Consider the following 26,119-nt stretch of genomic DNA (forward strand, 5'->3'; position numbering starts at 1 on the left):
TTCAATTTACTTTCACAAGAAATACAGAGTATCATAGTAAATTGTATGATACTGTACTGCACTTTAATTATTATATTTAAATTATGATCTAGATTAAAGTTCACTATTATTTATATGTAATGCAGCATCTCTGAGTACATATCATGCTTAAACTATTTTTTCATCACGTATCCTTATTTTTCTTTTGTCATTTACTCTTAGGTTGGCTTTTACAAACCTAAAAAGATGATTTAGTTTCATTCTGGTGTTCTATTTCTTTTTCTAATTTTTTTCTGCCTCTTGTTATATTGGTACAGTGCTCTCTGCAAATTTGTGGTACATAATTTAAATACAGTGGTTCCTCGAATTTTGAACAGCTCCCAACTTGAACAATTATGTAAGTGTATTTTTGGGTGTCTGAAATGGACTAATCTAATTTACATTATTCCTTATGAGAACAAATTCATTCGGTAACGGCACTCGAACAGCCTTCTGGAACAAATTAAAGCCGAAATTCAAGGTACCACTGTATGCCGTTCTCAATTATTAACAATTTTTACTGAAGGGTCTCCCACAGATAAATACAGTAATAATATTTACACTTTTTTTTACAGTGTCCCACCTCTTTTTCGTGCTTGGCACACGACTCGTATACAATTGAAAACCCACCATAAATTTTGTTGAAAATGCTCTCTGTGATTTTACACACAAATTTCTTTCTTTTGAACATTATTTCTTATTTAAGTTAATTCAGAAATGTATAAATGAGTTTTGAGAAATATTCAAAGAGACGTGATCTCTCAAACACAAAATGAGAAAATAACCGAACCAGATTATATTATTATAATTATCAAATAAAGAGGTAAATATTTGAACCAGAATTTGTCCTACCAACAGCATTTGGTGGTACAGAATCTGAGGTTCCCTATTTATTGGGATCTCTAGGAACATATCTCCCATGAATTTGTAGGGAGCATTGTACTGTATATTCCTTTCTGGCTTGCTTGAATTTCTGGCAAGGCTAATTTGGCATGCTTCCTATATTGGTTCAAAGTTCTTTGTTTATTCTTCACAGCACATTTCATTAGTATTTTTTCTATTTCTCTTCTCCCTTTTTGGACGATTATAATAATCAAAATGAAGTGCTAAACCCACCAGAGTCATAGGGTCTTTTTTTGGATTGAAACAATTAATTTTCACCTATGTTGAAGTAGTCAGAATTTTTTATCTATCTTTGTAATATATTTTTTTTGTTTCTCAGAAACACTGCCACAAATGATCATTTTTATAATCTGATTAATTAATCATTTTTCTGCTAGAACATGATTTCTTTTACTAAGTGAGTTCAGATACATTAATTTAAAATTTTCTTTTGTAGTAGATAATGTGGTAAGTTTAGAATTGACAGTACAGTGGACCCCCGACTAATGATCAGCTCCCAACTTGACCAATTATGTAAGTGTATTTTTGTAAGTGCTTTTGTAGGTGTATTTTTGGGGGTCTGAAATGGACTAATCTAATTCACAATATTCCTTATGGGAACAAATTCGGTCTATAACGGCACCCGATCAGACTTCTGGACTGAAATAATATCGTTAGTCGGGGGTCCACTATTACCTTTTCTTACCCAAGTTGCATTTTTATATGTCATTACATTAATTAAGAAATTGGGTTGATTATTTACTTTCCAGCCTCATCAGCTGTCTAGTCTGTTTCTTTATAGTCAAAATTCTTGATATCCATGATTTTTAGATAATAGTTCCCTAAATATAATATACAGCCCCTCTAATATTATTTTATTCTTGTGGAAGTGCTAAATAGTTCTCATTTATTGTTTGGTGTGTTTGTTCAATATATGCATGAAAGGAAGGAAATTACCAAAGGATTGGCAGAGAAATTGCGTACTTCCCCTATGTATAAGGAAAAAAAGGAAGATAGTGATTATGTATGAGTGATGGTGAAGGTATTGAATGATGATGAAGGTTTTTTTCTTGTTTTTGGGGGTCACCCTGCCTCGGTGGGAAATGGCCGATGTCTTAAAAAAAAAAAAAAAAAAAAAGTCTGCTTAGTATACCAGGGAAAGCTTATAGTAGAATTATTACTGAAAGGGATCAGGGATGATTTAGGAAAGGTAGGGGGGTACACCGAGTCTTTACATTGAAGCATTTAAGTGAACAGTACTTACAGTACTTATGTTTGTTGCATTTATGGATTTAGAAAAGCATATGATGGAGTAGATAAGGAAGTCATGTGGTGGATGTTGCAATAGGACAGGAGGTAGGTTACTAAAAGGAGTTAAGAGTTTTTATGCAGAGTGAGGCTTAGATTAGGATATATAGGAGGGAGGAAGACTATTTCCCAGTGAAAGTAGGACATGGGGATGTGTGATGTCACCACAGTTGTTCAGCATATTTTAGATGGGGTTGTAGAAGTAAATGCTAGAGGTTTTGGAAAGGTGTAGGATTGAAAGATGTTGGATCTGATACAAAGTGGGAGTTATTCCAGTTTCTCTTTCCTGATGACAGTGGTCTTTTAGGGGATTCTGAAGACAAATTACAGAGATTAGTGGATAAATTTGGCAGGGTATGTAAAAGAAGGAAGTTAAAAGTGAACCTAGGAAAGAGCAAGATGATGAGGGTAACAAAAAGAAGTCTAGGCAATGATAGATTGAATATCAGATTGAAGGGAGAGTGGAGGAAGTGGGTTCATTTAGATATTTGGGAGTGAACATATCAGCAGATGGGTCTATGAAAGATGAGGTGAACCACACTAGACAGATAAGGGGTAGAGTAGGTAGGGTGTTGAAACATCTGTGGAATGAAAAAAGTCTTATCTATAGAGGCAAAAAAGGAAATGTACCAGAGTGTAATGGTACTAACACTATTTTTATGGTGTGGGGCATGGGTTTTGAATGCTGCAGTGAAAAGGAGGCTAAAGGCACTGGCAATGTCATTTTTGATAGCGATGCAAGGTGTGAATATCATGCAGAGAATCCAGAGTGCCATGACATCAATCAATGCACTAATTTTTCTGCCTTCAAATTTGGAGCCAGACCTGATAGGCCTAGGCAGTATAGAATGGATCTTAATCAGTGTGTGCAGTATTAAAAAAAATCTGGGACCACTTAGTACCTTGTGGGAGCACCAGTTCAATTGAGCACCAGCTAGGACAAACACCATGGCAATCCCCAGGGATTCACTAATGCCATGTTGTATTAACACTCCTTTTTTTGAGGAAAATGATGGTGACCTCAAGTTTTGTGGCTTTGAGATGGATGTGGCCACAAGTGGTCGAGGAAATATCAAAAACCTTTTAGTGTTGATGCATTCAGTAGTGTCATCCTGCCAGAATGTCCTATCACCTATGCCCTAACTAAAGAGAGAGAGAGAGAGAGAGACGATTCTGCAGCATGTGTAATACATGCTTGGCTGGCTGGCTGGCTAGCCCTGTCTCTGCCTCTGTCTGTCTGTCCGTCTGTCTCAGAGAGAGCCACTCATGAACCAGAATCTAAGGACTGAGTAAGCTTATTTAGGCACAGGTACACATAAGTACAGTTATCATAGTGTTAAATTACCTTGGATAACCAAAAGAAGCCACAGTGCTATACTGCACTTGTTGATATGAGGCATAAGCATGACTAGCAAGTAATACACATTTTGGCCACAGTTGTATCTTTTCACTTGTTCAGATGTGATTATTCTGCAACATGTGTAATACCTGTTGGTTCATAAGCAGCTCTCTTTGAGACAGAGACAGGCAGACAAAAGACTTGTGTGTGTGTGTGGAACTGTGAGAACAATTAAAAAACATATGTCAATATTCAATGAGCAGTGCACTATCAACACTGTCACTCTACACTGCACCATCAGCAGTGTAGAGTGACACACTTGTTTGATATTGTACTTCAATGAGTTTCATATCCTCCAGCACTTCTAAAAACATTGCTGGGACCTATAAATAAATTGTATATATTTCTAGACAATAGTATGTCTTATTGCAAACAGAAACTTGACCTCTTTGTATGAGAAAAAATCAAAATATTCAGAGTGCTAGCAGTAAAATGTAGATCAAAGGTTTGACAGTTAGAGGGTTAAAAGGTGATATGGTATGACCGAGGGTATAATTCTGAGGGCTGAGGAGGGGGTTGTTGAGGTGGTTTGGTCATGCAGAAAGGATAGAGGGGGATAGGTTCAAAAAGAGGGTATATAAATTTGGGATGGAAAGTAAAAGGGAACAGGGTCCTCCCAGGAATGGTTGGAGGGTGGGGGCACAAGAAGCTTCAGCATCCAGCAGGCTTGTGTGAGCGTGTTAAATGGGAGTGCATGGGGAAGAGTGGTTTTTTAATGCACATGATGTTGGTGCAAGAGCAAGTAACCTTATGAAGGGATTCAGGGATTATTATTATTATTATAATCAAAAAGAAGCGCTAAGCCACAAGGACTATACAGCGCTGCAGGGCAGGAAGGAAGCGAGGGCATCAGGTGGCAAAAGGGAGATGAATGAGTAATAGGTTACGGAAAACAGCGGGGCAGTGGATGGTGAAAGGGTAAAGGGCAGCAAGAGACTGAACTAGAAAGGGCTGAGGGGAGTGCGAAAAGTATCATCAGAGTTTGTGGAGTAAATCAGTCGTTGTCAAGAAGTCAATGAGAGAGTCAGGATTAAAGGAGGGTCCATCAGCAAGAAGGGAAGGTAAAGAGAGAGTAGTAGAACGAAGACGACGTTGGAGGTAAATTCTGCGTGCTCGTTGATAGAGAGGGCAGTCTAACAGAATGTGGCTAATCGATACTGGAACTTGACACTGCTCACAGAGAGGAGCAGGGTGCCTTTCCATGAGATACCCATGAGTAAGACGAGTGTGGCCAATGCGAAGGCGGGAGAGAGTGGTCTCCCAACCTCGGCACTGATGACAAGAAGACGGCCAGTAACCTATGCTCGGTTTAATAGAATGAAGTTTGTTACCGAGCAGAGTTGACCAACGTTGTTGCCAACGGGTGCGAAGGTGGGTAGCTATTGTAGCAAAATAGTCAAGAAATGGGACACCTCGATAGGAAATTGGTAGGTCATGTACTGCTGACCGCGCAGCAGTGTCTGCCTGTTCATTGCCCTGTATGTCGACATGACCAGGGACCCAACAAAAAACAATATCTTTATGTTTGGTAGAGATACGGCGTAGCCAAAGTTGGATACGGAGAACTAGGGGATGAGATGTATCAAATTTTCGTATAGCCTGTAGAGCACTAAGGGAGTCTGAGACTACTACAAATGATGACATAGGCATAGATGCGATACGAATAAGTGCTGCAAGAATGGCATACAGTTCAGCAGTAAAAATGCTAGCTGAAGATAGTAAATGTCCCCGCACGACGCTGTCCGGAAACACTGCTGCGAATCCGACGCCGTCTGAAGACTTAGAGCCATCTGTGTACACAGCAGTGGCATGAGAATGGGAATGGAAGTGATCAAGAAAAAGAGAGCGGGAAGCCACCGTAGGCAGTTGAGCTTTCGAGCAAGGGAGTGAGAAAGAACAGACCCGAACAGCTGGAACTTCCCAGGGGGGTAGGGAAAAGTGAGATGCTACATGAACATATAAAGGTGGTAACTGAAGGGAAGACAAGAGTGAATGTAGGCGAAGAGAAAAGGGACGGAGCAAACAGGGGCGGCGAACGAATAAAGAATGTCTACTAATATCGGTGACGATTCTATAAATGGAAGGATTGTGTAGATCGTGAGAGCGTACATAGTAGCGAAGGCAATGGGCATCACGGCGATCAGACAAGGATGGAACATTCGCTTCTGCATAGAGGCTCTCAACAGGGGAAGAGCGAAAAGCACCAAGGCACAAACGTAAACCTTGGTGATGGATAGAGTTAAGGCTAGAGAGAGTAGCAGGAGAGGCCGCGGAATAAATCTGGTCACCATAATCGAGTTTCGATAAAACGAGGGCTGAATGTAGGCGAAGCAGAGTTCGACGATCAGCTCCCCAGGAAAGATGAGCAAGGGTTTTAAGAAGGTTTAGCCGGCTGTGACAAATTGCCTTCAGAGAGGTTATGTGAGGTTTCCAGGACAACCGACGGTCAAAGAGAAGGCCTAGAAACCTGACTGTATCACGTTCGGGGATACGGGAGCCATAGAGGTACAAAGGATGATCGGAGATAACAGAGCGTCTAGTGAAAGTAATTTGGTGAGTTTTGGTACTTGAAAATTTAAACCCATGCGTGGTGGCCCAAGTGGAAACACGGTCGACCGCATGCTGGAGAGAAACTGCAATAAGATGACAGTCAGCGCCTGCACAAGCAATAGCGAAGTCATCAACATAGAGTGATGACCAAACATTGGGTGGAAGAACAGAGGCCAAATCATTTATAGCAAGGAGAAAAAGTGTTGTGCTTAGAACACATCCCTGAGGGACACCTTCAGCTTGGACGAAGTCCGGGGAAAGAACATTATTGACTCGAACACGGAAATGTCTGTCAGTTAAAAAGTTCTTAAGGAAGGATGGTAGATTGCCTCGGAGGCCTAAGGAATGGGCCTGGGCCAAAATATTATACCTCCAAGTTGTGTCATATGCCTTCTCAAGGTCAAAAAATATGGCAATAACTGAGTGATTATTCGCAAAGGCATTACGAACATACGTATCCAAGCGAAGTAAGGGGTCTATGGTAGAACGACCCTTACGAAAGCCATATTGACTAGCGGAGAGACTGTTGTGTGTCTCTAAATACCACATTAAACGTCGATTTACGAGACGTTCCATCACTTTGCAAACTGCACTAGTAAGAGCGATGGGGCGATAGTGGGAGGCATCATGTCCAGTAGTACCCGGTTTGCGGAAAGGAAGAACAATGGCAGATTTCCACAGCTGGGGAAGAACTCCTTGTGCCCAAATAAGATTGAAGAGGTGTAAGAGGACTACAAGGGCTGACCGATGTAAATGTTGTAACATACGAATATGAATGTCGTCAGGCCCAGCTGCCGATGATCGGCAAGCTGAGAGCGTTGCCTCCAGTTCTTGAAGTGTAAAAGGCACATTATACTGTTCTTCTCTGAGAGAAGAAAAGTCCAAGGGCACTAACTCTCTGGCAGACTTTGAGGAAAGAAACGAGGGGCATAGATGGAGCCCTCGGGAAATACGGACCAGATGTGTGCCAAGTTCAATGGCAACGTCGAGAGGGTTTGCTACATCAACACCAGCGACCCGTAGAACAGGAGCTGGGTCAGGAGAGTATTTACCACTCAATTTCCTCACTTTTTTCCAGACTGCACTCATAGAAGAAGCAGAGGTGATGGTGGAAACATAGTCTCGCCAACAAGTGCGTTTAGCTTCACGGATGACACGGCGAGCGATCGCACGCTTCTGCTTAAAATCAAGAAGTCTCTCAGCGGTTCTATTGTACCGGTACCTGCCCCATGCAGCACGCTTCAAACGTACTGCACGAGCACAAGCGGGAGACCACCAAGGCACGCACTTCTGAGAATGCCTGCCTGAGGTTTGGGGTATAGAATGAGAAGCTGCGGTATAAACTGACGTCGAGAAGATGTGTAGGAGCTCATCAATGGAGGATGAAGAAGGAACCTCACTAAAAGCAGTGAGGTGTGAGTAAAGATCCCAATTTGCCCGATCAAACTGCCAGCGAGGGCTACGGAAAGGTGGTGAATAGGAAGGAGAAGTAAGAATGATCGGAAAATGATCGCTATCATGTAAGTCTGGTAGAACAGACCAGGTGAAGTCTAGTGCAGTGGAGGAAGAGCAGACTGATAGATCGATGCAAGAGAGAGTATGAGTACGAGGATCAAAATGGGTGGGAGTACCCGTATTTAAAACATGGAGGGGGTGAGAGGCAAGAAAAGCCTCCAACTGAATGCCACGTGAGTCACAATGAGACCCCCCCCAGAGGAAATGGTGGGCATTAAAATCACCAAGTAACAGAAGTGGTGGTGGTAAGGATGAAACAAGAAAGGCAAAGTCTGGGATAGAAAATGCTCGAGAAGGAGAGAGATATAAAGAACATATTGTAAACCACTTATTCAAGTGGATACGGGCTGCAGTGTAATGCAGCGATGTATGGACAAATAGTTGACAGTACGGAATATCATTGCGTAGAAGAAGGGCACTTTCATTAAAGGTCCCATCTGAGAAAGGATCCGAAGAATACAATAAATTATAGCCTGAGATAGGTTGGAAAACAGCCGAGTTTAATTTTGGTTCTTGTAAGCAAGCACCAACAGGGGAAAACCTGGAAAGCAACATCTGAAGCTCACCCCGATTACCCCTGAGGCCGCGGATATTCCACTGTAAATAGGCCATGATTGGCGATGAAGAAAATATCAGGAATCTGTAGGTAAAGGCACCTACGGACTAGAGGGGTTAGAAAAGTCAACGTGTGGTGGCATTGGAAGATGTTCAAGTAGCGAAGGAACGGAGCGTTGCGAAGAATGGGGTTGTGAAGATGGAGGAGAGGGAAGAGAAGGAACAGGAAGTGAATCAGTGTCCATTGAAGGTTTAGTCTCTGCAATATATTCTGAAATGGCTTCAAGTGTTTCTGAATTCAAAGATGTATGGGAGACCATATTGGAGATAGGAGGAGGAGGATGAGTAAAGATTGGGACAGTAATGGACTGTACCAAAGTAGAGGGGGAGGGAAAAGTGTAAGGGACTGGAGATGAAGTGTGGGGGGGGACAGAAGAGGCAGAAACCTGGGAGGTGACAAAAGAGGGAGAAACTTGGGAGGGGACGGGGGTGGAAGGCATAGTACGAGGAGGAGGGTGAATCTCCACACTTGTAATAGAGCCAGAGAGAGGGGAAGAACTAGGTACAGAGACTGGAAAGGTAAAGTGTGGAGGCGGAAGAAGGGAAGGAAGGGGCAAAGAAGATTTGAGCAATGTGGATTTTTTGGACTTCTGAGTAGAGGGGCGATTGGTATTAGGTGTCGTACGAGGTCTTGTCGATACTGGGGCTTGTGAGGAAGGACGCGAAGATGTGAGAACAGACTGAGTTGTAGTCGGGACGTCAGAGCCAAGGACAGCAAAAGGATTAGATGCCGTAGTGGCTATGGGAGGGGTAACAACAGAGGAGGCTGCAGAAGATGGGACCCCAGAAGTGGGGGGACGTTTGGAAACACGAGAATAAGAAACACGGGGTAGTCTCCCTTGGAGGCGGAGATGAGTAACTGCCATAGCATAAGGGAGACCTTCTGCCTCTTTGAGGCAACGGATTTCACGTTCATTTAAGTAGACCTGGCAACGGCGGGAGTACGAAGGGTGAGCTTCATTACAATTAAGGCAAGATGGAGGTTGACTGCAAGATGTATTAGAATGGTTGTCGGCACCACAGACTGGGCATTCGGCCATAGATCTGCAATATTTCGCTGGGTGACCAAAACGCCAGCAATTTCTACATTGTTGCGGTGTAGGTATCACCTTTCGAACTTGTAACCGATGTCCCGCGACATATACAGAGGACGGGAGTTCTCGGCTGTCAAAAGTTAAACGAGCCACATTGCAAGGGTAACGTCTCCGCCCCCGGGCAGGAAGGACATAAGTGTCTACTTTGAGGATTGGGAGATCCTGGAGTTCCAGCTGTTCAAAAATGTCATTGCCACATGACTGGAAATTCTGTTGGACTATGGTATGGGGCAGAATGACAGTACCACTACAAGAATTGAGAGAAAGATGTTTTTCAATAGTGATAGGAGTAGTATCGATATTCGAAAGGAGAGAAAGATCATGAGCTTGGGTAGCATTCTGGACAGTGACGATGCGCGTACCGCTCTTGAGAGCGTGAAATGAAATATCTCTGCCAACATGACGCAGGAGCGCTTTGGCAATACTATGGTCAGAAAGGTAGGCAGAAGAAGAAGTTGGTCTTAAAGTAAAGAATTTAGTCCATTGTGTGGTCCGAAACTGAGCGTGGAGAGGGAGTGCTTGACGTGTCGGTCGTTTCCGAGTAGAATGGGAAGGTAACGACGGAGCATCATCAGGAGATTGACGTTGGCGTTTAGGAGTAGGACCGGAGTTGGTCCGGCATGAAATGGGTGGGCGATTCGAAAATTGCCGTACCGTAGAGGGAGAAGCCGGAAGCATAGTCAAAGGAGAGCGGAGTTCAGACAAATCGAAGGAGTCAGTCGAAGCCCCGGTACCTGAAGCGGGTGAGGAAACAGCACCAGCAAGAGGTACAGGGGCATCAGGAGTGTCCGAAGAGTGGTCTAAACACAAGGCAGGGTCAGAATGGGGTGCGGTATCAAGAAGGGGCCCGGGGGTAGTGGTTTCATGGACTAGGGCTGCCATGGTTAGGTTACTCCTTTGCTTTTTGTTTTTAAGAAAAAAAAAGAAAGAAGAAAAGAAAATAAAAACAAAAAAAAGAATAAAAAAAGGGGGGAGCGGGGAGGAATAGTTCCCAGGAGGAATGAAAGGGCCGGAAATCTCCCTCCGCGCCCAAGAGGACTCGACACCGCTAGTAGCGCAGATGCAGCATGGAACCCGTGCCATACCCTACCCTTCATGCCAGTAAACCAGCAATCCGGGATAGCAACCTCACATCTGCCGAGCTACCTCGGTGGACAAAAGAGAGGGCGGCCGGATATCCGCCACAAAGCATACCTCCTTCAGCCACCACCCCCGGAATCCGAAAGGTGGCTTCCAGAGATACACCCGTCGCCCAAAAGACACCCAAAGCTACTCCGGGATACCGGAGAGGGATCGGGACATCCCTAGGCAATCCAGATTCCACGGCAAACTACGCCACCGCCAAGAAACCTCAACGGAATGGGATCGACCCCGGTGTCCTTTCCCCTACCTAGGAACTAGCGCGCCTGTGGAAGAAATCACGAAGGCTAAAAAGAGGAAGGGCAAAAGGGAGGGGTGAGGAGGAGGAGGAGGAATGGAAAAAAGGGGAGGATGGGGAGGATGGGATAGGGGAGGGGAGAATGGGGGGTAATTAGGTTCGGTCTGAGGAAGAAGACCGACAGGGCTAATTCCTCAGACCAAGAGCCTCTTCACCACGCCAAGGAGCCCCCCTTGAAGAGGAGGGATTCAGGGAAACCAATGAAATGGACTCAAGGAAGGGGTGGGAGATCAGGGATATTCCATTCGTAGGTGTAATCCAACTGTGATGTCAGCACACCTCTGGAGAGTGATTGAGTGAATGTTGGTGAATGTGTTTTCTTCTTTAGATCACCCCACCTTGGCAGGAGATGGTTGATGAGTTAACCCACCATTTATCATGCACATTTAGATTATAGTGCATGACACATGGTGGGTTAGATGCATTTATATTATTATTATTACAGTTAGGGGGAAGTGCTAAATCTGCAAGGGTCATACAGTACATGGGGAATGGTAGGTAATCTGGTTCTATCCAAGGAAAGTAAAGACAGATCCACTTCTTTGGATCAAGAGCTCCTGACCAGCATCAAGATACCTTGCATGCATTTACGATTTCTACATTGTCTTGAATTTTACATCACCAGCCTTGGTGCTAGTGGAGGGGTCTCGATTACCATTATTATATTTTAAAACATACACTAAACCCATGCTGGAAGGGCTGGTAATCCGAGGATTGTCATAATAAAAAAAAGAAGCACTAAATCTTCAAGGGTCATACAGTGCCACCGGGCAGGGAAGGATGCAGGGGTATTGGGTAGCAAGAGGGAGAGGGATGATTATTAGGTCATGGAGTGCAGTGGGACAGTGGATAGTGCAGGGGAAAAGGATAGCAAGAGATTGAGGTCGAAAGAGCTGTGAGGAGTACTAGAGGCATCATCATCAGAGTTTGTGCAGTAAATCAGTTGCTGTCAAAAAGTCAGTGAGAGAGTCTGGGCTAAAGGATGGTCCATCAGCAAGAAGGGAAGGTGGTAATCCAAGGAATTGGAATTTTCCTCCTTTCAATCCAACCTAGTTACTCCCCCACACCCCATAACCCTATTGTTGTATGGCCCTTAGGTTTTTAACACTTCCTCATAACAGGAATGTAGCATGTAGAGTTACTTTTACAAACACAGTATATTGGCAGTCCACATAATTTCTTTTATATTCTGCCCCTTCTTCACACTGAGTATTACAATATATTATTATGTAAAAACTGAGTAGTTTCCTTCAAAAGCTGCCATATTTAGGATTTTTTTTTACAGTTTAGTTACATCCACTATGTCTTGTTTTCTTTACGCTTAAAATGTCCATTAGTTTTTCATTTTTGAGTTCCCTCACCCCCACCTCCATGTACAATTTTGTTTTAAATCTGTTTTCTTATTTTTTCATTTGGTTTTGTCATGTTTCTATACCTTCTCTGGTGTTCTAGTAAACTAATTGATGGATGGGATTAACCCATTTATTCTTAGTATATCTTTATTATGCACCCCAGAACTATCCAGTGGGTGGTAGTCTAAGATTACTGAAGCACATAATGGGTCCTGGTCTGGGCACAATATTTGTTTGCTAAGCACATTACAGTGGTAATGAACCTACAAATTTATTGACTTAAGAACAGAATAATAGTATTATTATTATAATCAAAAAGAAGCGCTAAGCCACAAGGGCTATACAGCAGAATAATAGTAATGAGTTTGTGTAGTCATGAATTCAGTCACAAAACATTATATACCTAAATTGTTATGAGTTATTTTAAAGAAGATATTTAGCAAGATATGGCTGAATCTTGGCAAGTTCAGTTGGTTATGAATATCTTTTTTTTTCTAAAATGGCTGGTAACACAGTATGCCATTGTGGATAAAATACTTAATATTTCTTGAACATTTGGGAGCAAGTTGTTTCTGAATTAATGAATTTTGTTGCATTCCAGCATATAATGACAGTATAACAACAGTTACTGTATGGTAAAGGTTAGAGAATCTTTTTATGCTGTACATTAATTTTAGTTTCTTCCTTTAGTTAGCCTTGGTGCTGATGAGGGGCTCTTGATCCATGGAATTGGACTTATCCTTCCCTTCCCTAGGTACTATGTCTCTGTAGACCCTTATGGATTTAATGTATGACTCCCTGTGGTTTTTTTGTACTTACAATAATACATGACCACTGTGGTTTTTCGTGCTTAACCCTTTGAGGATCGACAGGTGCTCTCCGAGACTGTTCTCAGGGTCGGCCAAATTTAAAAAAAAAAAAAATTATTTTTTTTTCTTATGAAAAGATAGAGAATCTTTTCCCGATCATAATGACACCAAAAGTATGAAATTTGATGGAAAACTTACGGAATTATGCTCTCGTGAAGTTAGCGGTCTCGACAATGTTTACGCATCGGCGATTTTGCCCACTTTGAGCCCTATTTTCGGCCAATTCCAGTGTACTAGTCGACAAAAATCATAACTATTTCTCTAGAACTCCATTTTTTCTATTGAATGAGTACAAGAAACCACCCATTTACTGATTTCAACTATCCAATACAGTGGTCAGAAATTAGCAATTTTGCCAATTTCACACATTTCAAAAGATGCCAATTTCCAAATAGGGTCCAGAATAAACAAGAAAGACATTCCTGGCACTAAAATAACATTTCCTCTGTTCGTCAGTCACATCCCCAGGCCCCTCTTATATTTCTTTGGCTTTCCACTTTCAATTTTTATTCTTACAAAAAATAGAAGATTTACTGTTATGCAGACTGCTGCATTAGTGTAGAAATGGTATAAATAATATCAGTGCACTTGTGAAAGAATATTAGACTCACCAGTTGATCCTCTTCAAGGGGGGCTCCTTGGCGTGGTGAAGAGGCTCTTGGTCTGAGGAATTAGCCCTGTCGGTCTTCTTCCTCAGACCGAACCTAATTACCCCCCATTCTCCCCTCCCCTATCCCATCCTCCCCATCCTCCCCTTTTTCCATTCCTCCTCCTCCTCCTCACCCCTCCCTTTTGCCCTTCCTCTTTTTAGCCTTCGTGATTTCTCCCACAGGCGCGCTAGTTCCTAGGTAGGGGAAAGGACACCGGGGTCCATCCCATTCCGTTGAGGTTTCTTGGCGGTGGCGTAGTTTGCCGTGGAATCTGGATTGCCTAGGGATGTCCCGATCCCTCTCCGGTATCCCGGAGTGGCTTTGGGTGTCTTTTGGGCGACGGGTGTATCTCTGGAAGCCACCTTTCGGATTCCGGGGGTGGTGGCTGAAGGAGGTATGCTTTGTGGCGGATATCCGGCCGCCCTCTCTTTTGTCCACCGAGGTAGCTCGGCAGATGTGAGGTTGCTATCCCAGATTGCTGGTTTACTGGCATGAAGGGTAGGGTATGGCACGGGTTCCATGCTGCATCTGCGCTACTAGCGGTGTCGAGTCCTCTTGGGCGCGGAGGGGGATTTCCGGCCCTTTCATTCCTCCTGGGAACTATTCCTCCCCGCTCCCCCCTTTTTTTATTCTTTTTTTTATTTTTATTTTCTTTTCTTCTTTCTTTTTTTTTCTTAAAAACAAAAAGCAAAGGAGTAACCTAACCATGGCAGCCCTAGTCCATGAAACCACTACCCCCGGGCCCCTTCTTGATACCGCACCCCATTCTGACCCTGCCTTGTGTTTAGACCACTCTTCGGACACTCCTGATGCCCCTGTACCTCTTGCTGGTGCTGTTTCCTCACCCGCTTCAGGTACCGGGGCTTCGACTGACTCCTTCGATTTGTCTGAACTCCGCTCTCCTTTGACTATGCTTCCGGCTTCTCCCTCTACGGTACGGCAATTTTCGAATCGCCCACCCATTTCCTGCCGGACCAACTCCGGTCCTACTCCTAAACGCCAACGTCAATCTCCTGATGATGCTCCGTCGTTACCTTCCCATTCTACTCGGAAACGACCGACACGTCAAGCACTCCCTCTCCACGCTCAGTTTCGGACCACACAATGGACTAAATTCTTTACTTTAAGACCAACTTCTTCTTCTGCCTACCTTTCTGACCATAGTATTGCCAAAGCGCTCCTGCGTCATGTTGGCAGAGATATTTCATTTCACGCTCTCAAGAGCGGTACACGCATCGTCACTGTCCAGAATGCTACCCAAGCTCATGATCTTTCTCTCCTTTCGAATATCGATACTACTCCTATCACTATTGAAAAACATCTTTCTCTCAATTCTTGTAGTGGTACTGTCATTCTGCCCCATACCATAGTCCAACAGAATTTCCAGTCATGTGGCAATGATATTTTTGAACAGCTGGAACTCCAGGATCTCCCAATCCTCAAAGTAGACACTTATGTCCTTCCTGCCCGGGGGCGGAGACGTTACCCTTGCAATGTGGCTCGTTTAACTTTTGACAGCCGAGAACTCCCGTCCTCTGTATATGTCGCGGGACATCGGTTACAAGTTCGAAAGGTGATACCTACACCGCAACAATGTAGAAATTGCTGGCGTTTTGGTCACCCAGCGAAATATTGCAGATCTATGGCCGAATGCCCAGTCTGTGGTGCCGACAACCATTCTAATACATCTTGCAGTCAACCTCCATCTTGCCTTAATTGTAATGAAGCTCACCCTTCGTACTCCCGCCGTTGCCAGGTCTACTTAAATGAACGTGAAATCCGTTGCCTCAAAGAGGCAGAAGGTCTCCCTTATGCTATGGCAGTTACTCATCTCCGCCTCCAAGGGAGACTACCCCGTGTTTCTTATTCTCGTGTTTCCAAACGTCCCCCCACTTCTGGGGTCCCATCTTCTGCAGCCTCCTCTGTTGTTACCCCTCCCATAGCCACTACGGCATCTAATCCTTTTGCTGTCCTTGGCTCTGACGTCCCGACTACAACTCAGTCTGTTCTCACATCTTCGCGTCCTTCCTCACAAGCCCCAGTATCGACAAGACCTCGTACGACACCTAATACCAATCGCCCCTCTACTCAGAAGTCCAAAAAATCCACATTGCTCAAATCTTCTTTGCCCCTTCCTTCCCTTCTTCCACCTCCACACGTTACCTTTCCAGTCTCTGTACCTAGTTCTTCCCCTCTCTCTGGCTCTATTACAAGTGTGGAGATTCACCCTCCTCCTCGTACTATGCCTTCCACCCCCGTCCCCTCCCAAGTTTCTCCCTCTTCTGTCACCTCCCAGGTTTCTACCTCTTCTGTCCCCCCCCACACTTCATCTCCAGTCCCTTACACTTTTCCCTCCCCCTCTACTTTGGTACAGTCCATTACTGTCCCAATCTTTACTCACCCTCCTCCTCCTATCTCCAATATGGTTTCCCATACATCTTTGAATTCAGAAACACTTGAAGCCATTTCAGAATATATTGCAGAGACTAAACCTTCAATGGACACTGATTCACTTCCTGTTCCTTCTCTTCCCTCTCCTCCATCTTCACAACCCCATTCTTCGCAACGCTCCGTTCCTTCGCTACTTGAACATCTTCCAATGCCACCACACGTTGACTTTTCTAACCCCTCTAGTCCGTAGGTGCCTTTACCTACAGATTCCTGATATTTTCTTCATCGCCAATCATGGCCTATTTACAGTGGAATATCCGCGGCCTCAGGGGTAATCGGGGTGAGCTTCAGATGTTGCTTTCCAGGTTTTCCCCTGTTGGTGCTTGCTTACAAGAACCAAAATTACACTCGGCTGTTTTCCAACCTATCTCAGGCTATAATTTATTGTATTCTTCGGATCCTTTCTCAGATGGGACCTTTAATGAAAGTGCCCTTCTACGCAATGATATTCCGTACTGTCAACTATTTGTCCATACCTCGCTGCATTACACTGCAGCCCGTATCCACTTGAATAAGTGGTTTACAATATGTTCTTTATATCTCTCTCCTTCTCGAGCATTTTCTATCCCAGACTTTGCCTTTCTTGTTTCATCCTTACCACCACCACTTCTGTTACTTGGTGATTTTAATGCCCACCATTTCCTCTGGGGGGGGTCTCATTGTGACTCACGTGGCATTCAGTTGGAGGCTTTTCTTGCCTCTCACCCCCTCCATGTTTTAAATACGGGTACTCCCACCCATTTTGATCCTCGTACTCATACTCTCTCTTGCATCGATCTATCAGTCTGCTCTTCCTCCACTGCACTAGACTTCACCTGGTCTGTTCTACCAGACTTACATGACAGCGATCATTTTCCGATCATTCTTACTTCTCCTTCCTATTCACCACCTTCCCGTAGCCCTCGCTGGCAATTTGATCGGGCAAATTGGGATCTTTACTCACACCTCACTGCTTTTAGTGAGGTTCCTTCTTCATCCTCCATTGATGAGCTCCTACACATCTTCTCGACATCAGTTTATACCGCAGCTTCTCATTCTATACCCCAAACCTCAGGCAGGCATTCTCAGAAGTGCGTGCCTTGGTGGTCTCCTGCTTGTGCTCGTGCAGTACGTTTGAAACGTGCTGCATGGGGCAGGTACCGGTACAATAGAACCGCTGAGAGACTTGTTGATTTTAAGCAGAAGCGTGCGATCGCTCGCCGTGTCATCCGTGAAGCTAAACGCACTTGTTGGCGAGACTATGTTTCCACCATCACCTCTGCTTCTTCTATGAGTGCAGTCTGGAAAAAAGTGAGGAAATTGAGTGGTAAATACTCTCCTGACCCGGCTCCTGTTCTACGGGTCACTGGTGTTGATATAGCAAACCCTCTCGACGTTGCCATTGAACTTGGCACACATCTGGTCCGTATTTCCCGAGGGCTCCATCTATGCCCCTCGTTTCTTTCCTCAAAGTCTGCCAGAGAGTTAGTACCCTTGGACTTTTCTTCTCTCGGAGAAGAACAGTATAATGTGCCTTTTACACTTCAAGAACTGGAGGCAACGCTCTCAGCTTGCCGATCATCGGCAGCTGGGCCTGATGACATTCATATTCGTATGTTACAACATTTACATCGGTCAGCCCTTGTAGTCCTCTTACACCTCTTCAATCTTATTTGGGCACAAGGAGTTCTTCCCCAGCTGTGGAAATCTGCCATTGTTCTCCCTTTCCGCAAACCGGGTACTACAGGACATGATGCCTCCCACTATCGCCCCATCGCTCTTACAAGTGCAGTTTGCAAAGTGATGGAACGCCTCGTAAATCGACGTTTAATGTGGTATTTAGAGACTCACAACAGTCTCTCCGCTAGTCAATATGGCTTTCGTAAGGGTCGTTCTACCATAGACCCCTTACTACGCTTGGATACGTATGTTCGTAATGCCTTTGCGAATAATCACTCAGTTATTGCCATATTTTTTGACCTTGAGAAGGCATATGACACAACTTGGAGGTATAATATTTTGGCCCAGGCCCATTCCTTAGGCCTCCGAGGCAATCTACCATCCTTCCTTAAGAACTTTTTAACTGACAGACATTTCCGTGTTCGAGTCAATAATGTTCTTTCCCCGGACTTCGTCCAAGCTGAAGGTGTCCCTCAGGGATGTGTTCTAAGCACAACACTTTTTCTCCTTGCTATAAATGATTTGGCCTCTGTTCTTCCACCCAATATTTGGTCATCACTCTATGTTGATGACTTCGCTATTGCTTGTGCAGGCGCTGACTGTCACCTTATTGCAGTTTCTCTCCAGCATGCGGTCGACCGTGTTTCCACTTGGGCCACCACACATGGGTTTAAATTTTCAAGTACCAAAACTCACCAAATTACTTTCACTAGACGCTCTGTTATCTCCGATCATCCTTTGTATCTCTATGGCTCCCGTATCCCCGAACGTGATACAGTCAGGTTTCTAGGCCTTCTCTTTGACCGTCGGTTAACCTGGAAACCTCACATTACCTCTCTGAAGGCAACTTGTCACAGCCGGCTAAACCTTCTTAAAACCCTTGCTCATCTTTCCTGGGGAGCTGATCGTCGAACTCTGCTTCGCCTACATTCAGCCCTCGTTTTATCGAAACTCGATTATGGTGACCAGATTTATTCCGCGGCCTCTCCTGCTACTCTCTCTAGCCTTAACTCTATCCATCACCAAGGCTTACGTTTGTGCCTTGGTGCTTTTCGCTCTTCCCCTGTTGAGAGCCTCTATACAGAAGCAAATGTTCCATCCTTGTCTGATCGCCGTGATGCCCATTGCCTTCGTTACTATGTACGCTCTCACGATCTACACAATCCTTCCATTTATAGAATGGTCACCGATATTAGTAGACATTCTTTATTCGTTCGCCGCCCCTGTTTGCTCCGTCCCTTTTCTCTTCGCCTACATTCACTCTTGTCTTCCCTTCAGTTACCACCTTTATATGTTCATGTAGCATCTCACTTTTCCCTGCCCCCCTGGGAAGTTCCAGCTGTTCGGGTCTGTTCTTTCTCACTCCCTTGCTCGAAAGCTCAACTGCCTACGGTGGCTTCCCGCTCTCTTTTTCTTGATCACTTCCACTCCCATTCTCATGCCACCGCTGTGTACACAGATGGCTCTAAGTCTTCAGACGGCGTCGGATTCGCAGCAGTGTTTCCGGACAGCGTCGTACGAGGGCATTTACTATCTTCAGCTAGCATTTTTACTGCTGAACTGTATGCCATTCTTGCAGCACTTATTCGTATTGCATCTATGCCTGTGTCATCATTTGTAGTAGTCTCAGACTCCCTTAGTGCTCTACAGGCTATACGAAAATTTGATACATCTCATCCCCTAGTTCTCCGTATCCAACTTTGGCTACGCCGTATCTCTACCAAACATAAAGATATTGTTTTTTGTTGGGTCCCTGGTCATGTCGACGTACAGGGCAATGAACAGGCAGACACTGCTGCGCGGTCAGCAGTATATGACCTACCAATTTCCTATCGAGGTGTTCCATTTCTGGACTATTTTGCTGCAATAGCTACCCACCTTCGCACCCGTTGGCAACAACGTTGGTCAACTCTGCTCGGTAACAAACTTCATTCTGTTAAACCGAGCATAGGTTACTGGCCGTCTTCTTGTCATCAGTGCCGAAGTTGGGAGACCACTCTCTCCCGCCTTCGCATTGGCCACACTCGTCTTACTCATGGGTATCTCATGGAGAGGCACCCTGTTCCTCTCTGTGAGCAGTGTCAAGTTCCAGTATCAATTAGCCACATTCTGTTAGACTGCCCTCTCTATCAACGAGCACGCAGAATTTACCTCCAACGTCGTCTTCGTTCTACTACTCTCTCTCTTTACCTTCCCTTCTTGCTGATGGACCCTCCTTTAATCCTGACTCTCTCATTGACTTCTTGACAACGACCGATTTACTCCACAAACTCTGATGATACTTTTCGCACTCCCCTCAGCCCTTTCTGGTTCAGTCTCTTGCTGCCCTTTACCCTTTCACCATCCACTGCCCCGCTGTTATCCGTAACCTGTTGCTCATCCATCTCCCTTTTGCCACCTGATGCCCTCACTTCCTTCCTGCCCTGCAGCGCTGTATAGTCCTTGTGGCTTAGCGCTTCTTTTTGATTATAATAATAATAATCACCAGTTGATGTTTATTGGATGCTTGGCATGATTTGTTTACTTTTGAACTTTGGTAAAAATCGAACATTTCTGCTACTTTGAGCTCAATTTCTAGGTACTTTTCTTTGTAAAACCAGTCAAAATCATCTCAATTTCTGTAATATGTCTTCCATTCTATAAAATGAGACCAAGAAAACTAGAATAAAACAATAAATACCATACGAAAATACAGTGCAAAGTCGCTGTTTTATTCCAAAAACACGGTCAGTTTTTTTTTTCTCATTATGCACTGTGTGCTGCAGGATTTTTTTTATACTGCACACTCTGACCACATAGACCCATTCTTTCATATGTATGCCTACCAGCTTTCTCCCACTAGATTTGAGGGTGCTAGAATTTAGGCGTACTAGTACGTCAAAAACCCTGGGTCATAAGCCGTACTAGTACGGCCAAAACCCTCAAAGGGTTAAAATAGTCTGATTTATATGTCCTTGTAGTCTTCCTATTTCCTTACATCTTGAATCTATTTACAATTCTCCCTCATGCTTAACCCAAGTTAATCTTAACTGTTGTATTATTCATGTCAGACACTGGTGTGTTACAATGTGTGTGGTGTGTTACAGGATGTGTGGTCTCTTGCAGGCTGTCAGGTTTATCACCATTCATGGGTCACAACTACGTGGAGACGATGACTAACGTGACGCATAACAAATACGACTTTGAGGATGAAAGTTTCAAGAGTGTCTCAGACGAGTCCAAGGAGTTTATCCAGAAACTGTTGGTGCTGGATAAAAGGTAAGAATGTCTTGCCTAGATCTGTCAGTCACTTTTCTCTTATCACTTCATGATCTTATACCTGTATGCATTCGTGTGTATATTATTATTATAATAAAAGAGAAGTGCTAAACCTACAGGAGTCATGCAGCACAGATTCGTGTGAATAATTATCCAAACTATGGATAGTCTTTAGCCTCATCAGTAGCCTAAGCTAAGTTTCTCACATTTTTCCAGTTATTTTCCTAGAGCACTGATGCAGAAGCCTTAGCAGACCTGAAAGCTTTGGACAGCATACTGCATCACTGCAATGTGACATTGCATGGGTGCAATACTGTATTGATGCAATATGGCATCAGTGCAGTATTGCACTGATATTGTACTGATGAAGGAATGGTGGGAATGTTGCAGTTCAGAGAGTCATTTTAACTGTTATATCTGAACACTTCTGATGGATGATGGTGACTGCTGCTTTTTTTTTTAGTCACCTTACCTTGGTGGGAGACAACTAGTATTAAAATTTTTTAACATTGTAATACTATAAGGTTTGGCATTCCTGAGTGTTAACTGTAATATATAGTCAAGTATATTAATTGCTATTGTAGGGCTTTTATGTTGCAGTTTGCGCCTGACCCCTGCACAGTGTCTCCGCCATGACTGGCTAAGAAGGCCACCCCCCTCCACCTTGCGCTACAGATGCCTAGAGTCTGAGGGCGGGTCTGAGGGCGAGTCTGAGGGGGAATCTGAGGAAGAGTCTGAGGAAGAATCCGAATCAGAAGACTCAGAGACTGACAACTCACTCACAGAGGAGAAGATTGCAAAGGAGGAAAAGGAAAATGAAAAGGAGAGGAGGAGGAGAGATAATGAACAGATAAAAAACATTGAAATCAAGAGAAAAGAATTGGAAAAACAAATGGAAGAAAAGAAGAAAGACTTAGAAAAACAAATGGAAGAAAAGAAGAAAGACTTAGAAAAACAAATGGAAGAAAAGAAGAAAGAACTGGAAAAAAAGGCAGCGGCTATAAAACAAGAGGAGGAGCTGGAACGAACAAAAAAACAACTGAAGGAATTTGTGGAGAGATGGAACTCCCATCCTAACTCGCCATATCTGGTGGGGACACCCATTCCACTGGATCTACAGCGGCTAGTCAGGACAGGTGGCTGGAACTCCAGAGCATCCTTAGCATCCTTTGCCTCTATGGCTGTGGCACCCCCATCTGACATTGCTGACCTCTCACACCTGGAGGAAGATGTGTTTACCTTCAATGACCTGGATGCTGTAACTAATGAGGAGGCACTAATTAACAATGTGGATAGCCAAGAAGATTTCACACTGTACACAATAGAGCCCACAGCACCCCTCACCAAGCAACCATCACCAGAGGAAGTGGCCAAAGAGCTGGAGGCTAAACTGATACAACTGCAACTGGAGGACACAACAGTATCCAGCAAGGATACAAGTACAGGTGAAGGTATCTACCATAATCCTACAACATGCACAACTAGAACTAAATTTGATGATATGCAAGAAGAACTGAATGAGATTTTGAAACTACAGAATACAACAAAAAATGCAAAGAACAAAACTGTACTAAATGATGTAGCTAATAATAGTAAGGATAAAATTAATAAATATAATGAAGAACAGGCAAAGGCTAAAGATATCCTTAATAAAAAAGAAGAGCAAAGGAAGCCTAATGATATACTGATAAATAAGGAGAAAGAACCCCTAGAAAAGGTTATTGAGGTACCACACAAAATGAGTGCAGAATCTATGGAAAAACACAAGAGAGCATATGAAGAACGGAAGAAAATGAAAGATATGGATTCAGACCAGCCAAAAGGCAAAGAAAATAATGGGAGAAGCAGCATCAGCAACCATCAGGATCAGGAGAAACCAAAGAGTGTAGATAGAAAAACAATGAGAGAATCAAAATCCAAAATATCTGAGGAGCTGCCTGAGGCTGAAAAGATCATTAATGACATACTGAGGGTAGATCACAAGAGTGCATATGAGGAATATAAGAGAATGATGGCCGAGTCACAGATGAAGATTGACGAGAAAAAGGCAAATGAAAGCGTGAAAAATAACGTAGAAAAGGAGGAGAACAAGCAGATACCAATCAAGACACAAGAGAAGACTGCCTACAAGGAAGATACTGCTAGTAAGAGAGAGAACAGCGAACACAAGATCATAAACATCACACACAAGAAGGAAGACCAAAAGAAACAAGAGTCTGTAAAGGTGAATGTGACAGGCAGAACAAAGAACTCGCAGGAAAGCATTATACGGAAACAAATCACTGACAAAAGGGTTAATGGTGTCAAAAAAGAAACCATTGAAGAAAAACAGAGTGAAGAAGAAAGGAAGAAAAGACAAGAGGAAGAAATGGCTGAACACAAAAGGCTGTATGAAGAATACAAAAGGATGGTGTATCAAGGGAAAAATAAAGAAGATAAAATTTCTGAAGTTACTCAAGTTCATGAACAGCAAAGGGCTGCTGACAAGCAAGCAGTTAGTGTAACACTAACAAACAAATCACAGAATAAAGAAAGACATAGACAGCCAAATGATGCAATAAGAATGCTGGGAAATCAAAATATGAATTCTTGCAGCAAATCTGATCTGTTGCCAAAAGAACCACTGAAAAGACCTGAAATAATTGCACTCCAAAATGAGGAGCTTGGGGGAGTAATTTCAAGACAAAGAAAAAAGTCCCTATCACGTTCAGAACAGGGAGGTAGCAACAGAGATAGCACCTCTCGAGGCACAACTTCCAAAAACAGCGAAGAACGGGAATACAGTCCCAGAGGCTCAAGAGGTTCAACTCCAACCAAGCAGCTCAAGAAACAGCCCTCTAGAGATGTGCCTCTTCCAGTCAAGAACACAGATAGGGAAGATCAAGGAGCAACACCAGTTCTTCATGTGTCTTTGAGAGTTGGCTCTTTACCTTCTGCCACCAATGATAATGACAGTTTACACAGCATTGAAAAGCAAAGCTCTGTTGATATGATGCCAGGGAGTCCTACCCGAAGGAGCCGAAAGACTTCACGTGAGGAGCGTCCACCCTCCAGAGAGTCCGATAGGAGTACCCGGGGAGGAACTCCTGTTAGCAGTAGCCATCGGCGACCTTCTCGAGATGTTCCCCTCAGTCCTGCTCAGTTGGAACGCCTGGATGCAAGCTTTAGCCTGAGTATCTCTGACCAAACATTTCCTCAGTCACAAGCTTGGCCTGACATTATTGTTGGGCCTCAAGGTGAAGATAGTGAAGACTTGCCAGATTATAAAGATTCTTTAGATATTCCGGTTGCAACTCTAATGAAGAGTCCAAGTGGAACATTGTTATCTGTCCCAGGGGTGACAGTTTCTCAAGTAAACAAGCAGGCATTAAATGATCCCTCACCTCCGAGTCCCAACCAGGCAAACGATGAGACAGTTGCCAAAGATGAGCAAGCCTATGTCCCAAACAACAAGCTAGTTGCATGGATACTCGATATTGGCACAAAGCAAGTTCAACAAACTTCATCTGTCAGCATGTCTGATCGTGTGAACCAGTGGGAATCAAGAGATTCTTCCCCCAGACTAACCCCTTCTCCTTCCAGAGACAGATCTCCACGGCCTAGAGAGTTATCTCCATTGCCTACTGGAAAAGAGAGAGAAAAATCTCCCACATTGGCGAGGCCACAGCCATTTCAGCCTTTATCACGGGAGGCATCTTCTGATAGTCTTTTCATCCAAACACCTTGGGGGACCCTGAAACGTTCTCCATCCAAGAGTAGCTTATCAAAAACTCAGTCTTTTGAAGCTCCTTCCACAAAGATAGGAGAAATGACATCAACTGTGCTCGGTAGTACAGATTTGTCATCAGAAAAATCTGATGACAGCACATACACTGACAATGCAACACAATCTCGGTCTCCTAAAGCAGTGGGATCAAAGTTAATAAGACAATTAGCTGTGGAGGTGACAGACTCCCAGCCTGCCCACAGGGTTAGCAGTGATATACCTCCCAAACCTCCAGAAAGGAATAAAGAAACATATAAAAGTGAGCAAGAAGATGATAGACCTGCAGTCAAACAAGAAAATAATGAAAGAAAAGTTTTAATCGAAAAAATACATAATGATAGAACTGAAATCAAGCAAGAAGATAATGGTAGAACAACTACAGTCAAGCAAAATGTTAATAGAACTGAAATCAACCAAGACAATCATAGAACTGCAGTCAAGCAAGATGATTTTAAAAGCTACACACTGCCCAGATCATCAAAACTTATGAAACAGAGGTCATCAGATTGTTTAAATTTGTATTCAAGTGACAAGAAGCAAGACATCAAGAAGCCTCCACCTATTGATATTAAGAAAATTAATGAAGACTATAACACTCAAAGTCTAAAGAGAAAAAGCAAATTCCCTCCTTCACCAAACCAAAAGAAGAAAATTGGTCCCATGCTCTTTTCTGCTCAGGATCGAATATTTCAGTTTGAGCAAAAGCCTACGTTCAGTCACCCACCACAGCAACCCATCACTAGAACCAGAAGTAATGTTGTTCTTTCACTTTGCTCTGAGAAGGTATCAAATGATGTTAACAAGAATGGCTTGCGTGGGGCTAAAGTGAATGACAAGACTCAGGTCGGGTACCTGAGGACAAGGCTCCTGGAAAAAGTAGGCAAGAGTACACCTACACTGCCTGAGGAACCAGGCCAGGGTGAAGACTCAATCAGTCAGAGTACCACTAACAATAAAAGGAATAGTGCTGGTGGCTCCGGGCCCTCCCACCTCCGTTAGCAAACCTCTCACACGCAGTTTCACTTTACAAGGTGTATGAATGTTAAACTCCTAAAGCATCTGTATTAAGTTTATGAATATATTTGAGAAGTGCCAGGCTGTGCCGTCACTCACTGGACATAAATGTGTGAGAGCAACTCATTTCCCTCCATCATGCATATTTAACCATATCACAATATCTGTTACTGTTAGAAAACTTTGCATGTTTATGACCACAGAATATAAAAATTACACAATCATTTGTCAAAGTATTACTTTTTCACCTTACATACATACACACACACACAAATACACAT

The 26,119-nt window shown here is 43.7% G+C and overlaps 2 protein-coding genes across 12 annotated transcripts in view; one reads left to right on the plus strand and one right to left on the minus strand.

Moving 5' to 3' along the window:
* Positions 1-26,113, plus strand: part of LOC128687056 (synaptonemal complex protein 1) — a 361,887-nt gene extending 335,774 nt beyond the window's left edge. For 4 of the 5 annotated variants that reach the window (XM_070082601.1, XM_070082602.1, XM_070082603.1 and 1 more), the window contains 2 exons: positions 20,906-21,058; positions 21,659-26,113. In XM_070082601.1, the coding sequence (XP_069938702.1) occupies positions 20,906-21,058; positions 21,659-25,823 (4,318 nt within the window). In that variant the 3' untranslated portion in view covers positions 25,824-26,113. Of the gene's footprint in view, positions 1-20,886; positions 21,059-21,658 lie in introns of all 5 variants that reach the window. The other variant, XM_070082604.1, reaches the window with a different exon arrangement.
* Positions 1-26,119, minus strand: part of LOC128686933 (SOSS complex subunit B1) — a 90,647-nt gene that overhangs the window by 39,881 nt on the left and 24,647 nt on the right. The window lies entirely within an intron of this gene.

Source organism: Cherax quadricarinatus, chromosome 7, assembly GCF_038502225.1.
Source record: "Cherax quadricarinatus isolate ZL_2023a chromosome 7, ASM3850222v1, whole genome shotgun sequence".
Classification (NCBI taxonomy): domain Eukaryota; kingdom Metazoa; phylum Arthropoda; class Malacostraca; order Decapoda; family Parastacidae; genus Cherax; species Cherax quadricarinatus.